Raw genomic sequence first — 9,197 nt, 5'->3', positions numbered from 1 at the left:
GTAAGTAACACAGGTCTGCACCGGCCAGCTCTTCCCACATTTCCCAATGTAAATGAAAGCATATGTTTACAAAAACACTTGTACATAAATGCTTATATTAATTGTATTCATATTATGTCCCGACCCGCGGGACGAGCAACGGAGACCCTAGGGAGGGAGTGGGGATTGAGAGAGAGACAGGAGACGTGAAGAATGGAGACAAGTCAAAGATCTGATCAAGTCTCGTTTATTAGGTACAAAGCAACTGCTTATAAGCAAGCAAAGGCGGGAAGCTCTGAGTTCTGATGTCAGAAAGGAATCATGGAGACGAGGCTGCAGGCTGGCCTCGTGACTAAGAAGAATGTGAAACTCAGACAAGAGAAGCAGAAGCTTGAGCAACAAGATCAAAAGACGGCTATCATGACGCTCAAGATGGCCACTGCTCCCTACAATATTAGCCAATCTGGAAACAACTCAAATATGCATAAACAGGTGAACAGATGTACAATTCTGATACATTCATAAAATGAAATGCTATTCAGAAATCATATAGAGAGACTAATATAGAAAACAGCATAAATTTCAAAAACATCATGCGGAGAGAGAGAAGCCAGACCAAACAAATGCACCTCTGATCAACTCTAGACGAGTAGGATAAACCTATAGTGACAGAAGAAGGTAAATCAATAGATGCCTGATGTGGGGATGGGGAGGTAGGGATTGACTTAACAAGGTCATAGGGAAATTTGTGGCGGGGACTGTGGTGAATAAAAATATTCTATATCCAGCTGGGCGCGGTGGCTCATGTTTGTAATCCCAGCACTTTGGGAGGCCGAGGTGGACGGATCACGAGGTCAGGAGTTTGAGACCAGCCTAGCCAACATAGCAAAACCCCCTCTCTATTAAAAATACAAAAATTAGCCGGTTGTGGTGGCGAGCACCTGTAATCCTGGAGGCTGAGACAGGAGAATCGCTTGAACCTGGGAAGTGGAAGTTCCAGTGAGCCAAGATTGCGCCACTGCACTCTAGCCTGGGAGACAGAGCTAGACTCTGTCTCAAGAAAAAACATACAGACACACACATTCTATATCCAGTACCAAAAGAATAAATGCTTGAGGGTTAGAGACCCCATTCTACATGATACATTATGCATTGCATGCCTGTATCAAAACATCTCATGTATCCCATAAATATATATACCTACTATGACCCCACAAAAATTTAGATAAAAAGCTTAATTTAAGAAACAATTTTAATAAATGTTCTGTATCCTGATTATGATGGTGGTGACAAGGACTTAGACATTTGTTGAAACTCATCAAGCAGTTCACTTAAAATGAGTGCATTTTATTATATTTAAATTATGCTTCAGTAAAGTTGATTTTTAAAAAACAGGCACACAAATATAATTTACAAACCATAACATTAGCTCATTTATGGTGTACCATTCAATTATTTTTAGTGCATTCAGAGTTGTGCAAACATCATTATCTAATTCAAGCAGCTTTGCATTACCCCAAAAAGGAACCTTTTATCTAATCATTCAGTTCCCCCTAATCCTGCTAGTCCTAAAAAACTCTAATTTACTCCTTGTCCGTAGATTTGCCTATCTTAAATATTTCATACAAATGCAATCAGAATATATGGCTCATTCACGGATGAAGTCAAAAATGAGGATTTAATCAGTCTAGCATTCTCAGAGTGAGTTATAACGCCTAGAAGAGTCCGGGACCCTGGGTGCGCTCTGCACAGCGGGTCGGCTTGGGGCAAAAAGTCCTTGAAACGATCTCCTTCCACTAGCCCGGACGCCTCACCCTTTTTGGCTCCAGACTACAGTTCCCAGAATCCTTGCGGCTCTAATCAACGTCTGGCCCCAAGCGGTGACCTTTTCCTGTTTCTCAAGGAACTCCCTGGGGTTGGCTGGTACCATGGAGGAAGATTGTCTTCAGGGTGCAGGGCCAGCGTCCTATGGCAGTTTCACTCTGAGCATGTGTCGGAATCACGGAGACGCGGGGTAGCCGTTCGGGGTGGGGAGCAGGGATGCCCCCGAGCTGTACAGCGGCAGGAACCCGAAGAACTGGACGCCATCTTCTCGGTGCGGTACTACTCTGGACTGCATTTCCCAGAGGCCCCCCCGAGGCCAGGGCAGCCCTTTCATTTGCCTGCTAGACCCTAGGCCTCCAGGGTAGGGGAAGCGCGCGGTGAGCGGCCTGGGTCGTTGCGGGCTTGGCTTGGGTCCGCAGGTGCGTGCCTAGGAGTTTGAAGGGACTGACCAGGCTGGTCTTCTGGAGTGTCTGACATGTATGAGTTGGTCGGGCTGGTGGAGGGGATGGTGGGGAGGCGGGCGCGTGGCGTGGGCTTCCGTGTGTGAGTGTTACCGAGTGTGACGTTATGTGACTGTGCCTCGCTCTGTGAGCGGGTGTGATTGTATATCCTCGTTGTAGTTGTGTTATTGTAACAATGTAAGGCTGTGTGTGTAGGTGTGACTGTCCCGTGGTGGGACTGTGATTGTGTGTGACTGTGTAACTTTGCGTGACGTTGTGGAGGGTGTGTGTGGAGAAAATCTGATGATGAAGACTGTAACTCTTATTCTGAGGGGTGCGTTTGTAATTGTGTTTGTATGACTATTAGCAGCGCTAGGTGTACTGGATGCCTCACTAAGTGACATCGTGAGAATATGAGTGTGACCATGTAACTTTATGTGGCATTGTGTCTGTGGTTGGCAAGTGCGTGTAATTGTGCTAGGGTGACAATATGTGTGTCCTAACAGTCATTGTGTTATTTTGCATGTGTGATTGTGTGTAGTGCTCAATAGGGGTCCTGGGGAGGGGGGAACTGTAACTTTGTGTGGCTCAGTAGTGAGTGTGGTATTGTGACTATCTGTAGCACTCTGGTTTTGAATGGTGCTATGTTTGAGGGGTCTGTAAACATGCAGGTGTGACTGTGTATCCTCAGGGTAGATGTGGGACAGTGATTGTGCCACCGTAATATAGTGTTATTGTTTGGGTGAGGTGTGCCTGTGGAGGTGTATGTGGGTTCCTATGGTGAGTGGGTGACTGCAGTATTGGGTATGGGGTGCTTGTGACTGTCTTTGTGACTCCAGCTCTTTCTGTGAGGTAATGACAGATTCTCATGGAGAGCAGAGACCTCACTCCCTTGATAACAAAAATGCCCAGGACAGCCTACATGTCCCCCATCCCTCCTTCTCTTCACAGACAGTAGATATAGATCAAGAATGACCTCAGATCTGGTCAGTCTGGGCCACAAGAAAGGCCTGGCATCTCATGATTCCCTTCTTCTTCTTCAGCTCTGCCCTCCTCAGAGAGTTACCCAGAGGAGGAAAGAAGAATGGCTGGTGACTAAACCAAATACAAGGTGCATTAGGTTTCCTTTTTGCTTCTCTTCTCTGGATAGTCGTGGTTAACATAGAGTCAACAGTGACCTTGTTCTTAGAATTTCTATTCAAGAAAATGATGAGAAGTTTTGGAGTGGACATAGAGATCCCAGTAGTCACACTCTCTTTTTTTTTTTTTTCTGAGTCTTGTACTGTTGCCTAGGCTGGAGTGCGGTGGCATGATCTTGGCTCACTGCAGCCTCCATGTCCTGAGTTCAAGCAATTCTCCTGCCTCAACCTTCCAAGTTGCTGGGAATACCGGTGCCCACCACCATGCCCAGATAATTTTTGTATTTTTTTTTTTTTTGGAGACGGAGTTTCGCTCTTGTTACCCAGACTGGAGTGCAATGGCGCAATCTCGGCTCCCTGCAACCTCCGCCTCCTGGGTTCAGGCAATTCTTCTGCCTCAGCCTGCTGAGTAGCTGGGATTACAGGCACGCACCACCATGCCCATCTAATTTTTTGTATTTTTAGTAGAGACGGGGTTTCACCATGTTGACCAGGATGGTCTTGATCTCTTGACCTCGTGATCCACCCGCCTCGGCCTCCCAAAGTGCTGAGATTACAGGCGTGAGCCACCACACCTCGCCAATTTTTGTATTTTTAGTAGAGATGAGGTTTCACCATGTTGACCAGGCTGCTCTTGAACTCCTGACCTTGTGATCCACCTGCCTCGGCCTCCCAAAGTGCTGGGATTACAAGGCGTGAGCCACTGTACCTGGCCCCATTAGTTTCTTTTACTTCTTTCTATAAAATATTCACTTACTTTTCTTTTTTTTTAGAGACAGGGTTTCACCATGTTGGTCAGGCTGGTCTTGAACTCCTGACTTCAGGTGATCCGCCTTGGCCTCCCAAAGTGCTCGGATTACAGGTGTGAGCCACCGTGTCCAGCCAAAATATTCACTTATTAATTTAGAAAATAGAACAATTTTCCCAGTGTAGTAAAGTTTTGCCTTTTTAAACGCACACACACTCTCCCTTCTCTGTCTCACACACATCCACACACACTGATTATTTTAAATAATTTGGAAAATAGGGAGTTACAAAGAGCAAAAGTAAATCTACTACCCAGAAATAACCTCTGTTAATATTTTGATCTATTTTCTTCTAGTAAGTTTCCTATGCACGTATAACATACATTACTTTCAAGATTGGAATCTTACAGCATCCACCATTTCATATCTTGTATTTACACTACAAATTATGTATAGTTGTTATATTTGTTTTTCTTTTCTTTTTGTTTGAGACTGGGTCTTGCTCTGTCATCCAGGCTGGAGTGCAGTGGCATGATCTCGGCTCACTGCAACCTCCGCCTCCTGGTTCAAGCAGTTCCCTTGCATCAGCCTCCAGAGTAGCTGGGACTACAGGCACATGCCACCATGCCCATACCCAACTTTTTTTTTTTTTCTTTTTTGTATTTTAGTGGAATTGGGGTTTCACCATGTTGGCCAGGGTGGTCTTGATCTTCTGACCTCGTAAAATATTTTAAACTGCCATTGCAGTTCATTCTTTTTTTTTTGAGACAGAGTTTCGCTTTTGTTGCCCAGGCTGGAGTGCAGTCGCGTGATCTTGGCTCACCACAACCTCCATGTCCTGGTTTCAAGCAGTTCTCCTGACTCAGCCTCCTGGAGTAGCTGGGATTACAGGCATGTGCCACCACACCCGGTTACTTATATATTTTTAGTAGAGATGGGGTTTCTCCATGTTGATCAGACTGATCTTGAACTCCTGACCTCAGGTGATCCGCCCGCCTGGGCCTCCCAAAGTGCTGGGATTACAGGTGTGAGCCACCGCACCCGGCCACAATTTATTCTTTGAGCCACTGGGTATTTATGAATACACTGCTTAAATTCCTGACTTACTATAATATCCTCAGGGTTTAAACATGTTGTAGCATGTGACAGGACTTACTTTTTTGTTGTTTATTTGTTATTTGTTTTAATATGCTTTATTTTTTAGGGTACCTTTAGGTTCACAGTAAAATTGAGCAGAAGGTACAGAGATTTTCCATATTTCCCTACACATGTATGGTCTCCCCCATCGTCAACATCCCCCACCAGAGTGATACTCTATTACAACTAATGAACCCACATGGACACATCATTATCACCCAGCGTCTGTAGTTTACATTAGGGTTCACTCCTAGTGTTATACATCCATGGGTTTGCATAAATGTATAGTGACATGTGCCTGCCATTATGATGTCATCCATATTGATTCCATTGCTCTAAAAAGCCTCTGTGACCTGACGGATCATCCCTCCCTTCCTGTCAATTCCTAATCTAATCTTTTTATTGTCTCCATAGTTTTGCCTTTTCCAGAATGTCGAAATCATACAGTATGTAGTTTTTTGGATTGGTTTCTTCCACTTAGTAATGTGCATTTAAGTTTCCCAAGCTGTTGATCATGAGGCTGAGTCCCTTTTTCTACTTCATCAGGCATGTAAGTTTCTATTTTTTTTTTTTTTTTGAGACGGAGTTTCGCTCTTGTTACCCAGGCTGGAGTGCAATGGCGCGATCTCGGCTCACCGCAACCTCCGCCTCCTGGGTTCAGGCAATTCTCCTGCCTCAGCCTCCTGAGTAGCTGGGATTACAGGCACGCACCACCATACCCAGCTAATTTTTTGTATTTTTAGTAGAGATGGGGTTTCACCATGTTGACCAAGATGGTCCCCATCTCTTGACTTCGTGATACACCCGCCTCGGCCTCCCAAAGTGCTGGGATTACAGGCTTGAGCCACCGCGCCTGGCCACAAGTTTCTATTTTTAATATAGATTTTATTTTTTGTAACTCAGTTCACTTATTGGACAAGATTTGTGCTTTAAATTTTTTCATGATCTGCAGTTTCATTACAACTCATTCCCCTGTTATGAAGATACATTGACCTGGGTTAATAATACTTTTAAATTTTGCTTATTTATTTATTTATTTTTTGAGATGGAGTCTCACTCTGTTGCCAGGCTGGAATGTAGTGGCGCATCTCGGCTCACTGCAACCTCTGCCTCCTGGGTTCAAGTCGTTCTCCTGCCTCAGTCTCCCAAATAGCTGGGACTACAGGTATACACCACCATACCAGCTAATTTTTGTATTTTTAGTGGAGACAGGGTTTCACCTTGTTGGCCAGGATGGTCTCGGTCCGTTGTGATCCACCCACCTCGGCCCTCCAAAGTGCGGGAATTACAGGCATGAGCCACTGCACCCGACCAGGTATTTTTTTTTAAACTTAAGTCTTTATTCATATCACTGTAATTATTAGGGGTTTAAAATATTAATAGGATGTTTATTTCCCAGGTGATAACGAATTGAGTATGCAGTAAGCTCTCATATGGGATATTTGGCTCATTTGTTATTTTATTGTATCCCATTTCTGCTTGGTTTGTGTGTGTCTACTGACTAACTGCAGTGAATCCCTTTGTCTTGGGATATTGTGTGAGGCCTCTGTTGTGATGGGTCCTTCTCGTTTTGGTACAGTTTTTCCTTTTTCTTGGACTAACTGGCTCTTTCTTTTCTTTTTCTTTTTTTTTTTTTTTTTTGAGACTGAGTCGCACTCTCTAGGCCAGGCCGGAGTGCAGTGGTGCGATCTCAGCTCACTGCAACCTCCGCCTCTCGGTCCCGGTTCAAGTAATTCTCCTGCCTCAGCCTCTGGAGTAGCTGGGATTACAGGCACGCACCACCATGCCCAGCTAATTTTTGTATTTTTAGTAGAGACAGGGTTTCACCTTGTTGACCACAATGGTCTCGATCTCTTTGACCTCGTGATCTGTCCGGCTCAGCCTCCCAAAGTGCTGGGATTACAGGTGTGAGTCACTGTGCCTAGCCCTAACTGGCTTTTTCAAAGTTCCCAGAATTTATTCTTTTTATCTCATGTAGATGGAAACAAGCAGCTAATACTAGAACTATAAAAAATAGGATGAGGAAAAACATATATAATCGCTCCCTAATTATTGTATGTAAAAAAGAACTGTTTTATTCACCGACCTCTTTTTGTGCACTTTGTAACAATTTTTTTTTTTGAGACAGAGTCTTGCTCTGTCTCCAGGCTGGAGTGCAGTGGCACAATATCGGCTCACTGCAACTTCCGCCTCAGCCTCCCGAGTAGCTGGGACCACAGGCAAGTGCCACCACACCTGGCTAATTTTTGTATTTTTAGTAGAGAAGAGGTTTCACCATGTTGGCCAGGATGGTCTTGATCTCTTGACCTCGTGATCTGCCCACCTCGGCCTCCCAAAGTGCTGGGATTACAAGCGCCCGGCCAACAGTTTTTCTCTTACATATTAGTAGGGACTTAGAGCATTTCACAGACTCTTTCAGTTTACTGATCGCTGTTGAAGACTGCATCATAGCCTGGAGGAGTGGCAGAAGTATTGTTTATTGTTGTGTAAGTTTTCAGTAATTGGTTAATGGGATCCATTAAAAGGAGACCTAGTCCTTTCAGCACAGGTATTTTTGTTTTTTGTTTTTTGTTTTGAGACGGAGTTTCGCTCTTGTTACCCAGGCTGGAGTGCAATGGCGCGATCTTGCAACCCCCACCTCCTGGGTTCAAGCAATTCTCCTGCCTCAGCCTCCTGAGTAGCTGGGACTACAGGCACGCGCCACCATGCCCAGCTAATTTTTGTATTTTTAGTAGAGACAATGTTTCACCTTGTTGACCAGGATGGTCTCGATCTCTTGACCTCGTGATCCACCCGCCTCGGTCTCCCAAAGTGCTGGGATTATAGGTGTGAGACACCACGCCCGGCCTCAGTACAGATATTTTTGAAAACAGCCTCACCTTTTGGCAACAGCAGAAGGTTGTATTTCTTTTTTTTTTTTTTTTCCAAGTCAGAGTCTCATCTTGTCACCCAGGCTGGAGTGCAATGGTATGATCTCGGCTCACTGCAGCTTCTGCCTCCCAAGTTCAAGGGATTCTCGTGCCTCAGCCTCCCAAGTAGCTGGGATTATAGGTGCATATACATATATATATATATATATGTATGAATGTATGTATATATGTGTGTGTGTGTGTGTCTATATGTATGTATATATATATATATATATATATTTTTTTTTTTTTTTTAAATAAAACAGAGCTAGAAGAATGAGTGCTTCCTGCACCCGTGTGTTTAGGGGTGGGTGTGGGTGTTGTGTGTGTGTGTGTTTGTGGTGAGGGAAGTTGAATTTTTTAAGGTTGAGAAAGGAAAACACCTGATTAGGGAAGTGTTTGGTTTTTATGATCTGAGTGCACTCTGTTCCTGGCCAAAGGGCACCGTTTGGGTGAATCTGGATTGGGGACCTGAGGGCTGCAACGGAGGTTGTGGTAGCTCAGTCTTGGGTCATAGTAGGTCAGTAGCTCAGGGCAGGTCATAGTAGCTGAATTGTGGGTTCAGAGCAGTGTCATTGAAGTGGGACAATCCCTTGGCTAGGGCAGGAACTTAGGTAGTTTGCATGAGGGAGAATGAATCTGGGTCCTTGTCTTTCTTTGGATCCAGCTACCCAGGATTCATCTTGCTGCAGCTAAAGCCTGGGGTTTGTAGGGTTGAGGAAGGAGTAGGATTTGTTCTATATTCCCACTAACTAGAGTTATATCTTAAGACCAAGAACTATGGAGGCAGTTTCCTCCGGCCTCTAATGTGATTTCTAGGGTTTTACCTCCCAGTCCGGCAATCTCAGAACACTATCGTTTTTCAGGAGAACGGCCCCAGGGAGGACTAACCATCTGCAGTACTGAAAGCCATGGCCGAGGTGAGTTGATGCTTTTTCTTGCCTTCATGAGCCTTTGCTTTTCTTATCCTAACATTTCTGGCTAACGGGATCTCCCTTTAGGATCCTGGTCCCCATTTCCTCT

The 9,197-nt window shown here is 44.7% G+C and overlaps 1 protein-coding gene across 14 annotated transcripts in view; it reads left to right on the top strand.

Annotated features, from left to right (window-relative positions):
- Positions 1 to 9,197, top strand: part of ZNF383 (zinc finger protein 383) — a 61,879-nt gene that overhangs the window by 37,029 nt on the left and 15,653 nt on the right. For 3 of the 14 annotated variants that reach the window (XM_035286608.3, XM_078359244.1, XM_078359245.1), the window contains one exon: positions 9,041 to 9,094. In XM_035286608.3, coding sequence (XP_035142499.2) covers positions 9,086 to 9,094 — 9 coding nt within the window. In that variant the 5' untranslated portion in view covers positions 9,041 to 9,085. The other 11 variants (XM_035286606.3, XM_078359248.1, XM_078359243.1 and 8 more) reach the window with 8 other exon arrangements.

The sequence above is a fragment of the Callithrix jacchus genome, chromosome 22 (assembly GCF_049354715.1).
Source record: "Callithrix jacchus isolate 240 chromosome 22, calJac240_pri, whole genome shotgun sequence".
Taxonomy (NCBI): domain Eukaryota; kingdom Metazoa; phylum Chordata; class Mammalia; order Primates; family Cebidae; genus Callithrix; species Callithrix jacchus.
This window is presented reverse-complemented; position numbering and strand designations above follow the sequence as displayed.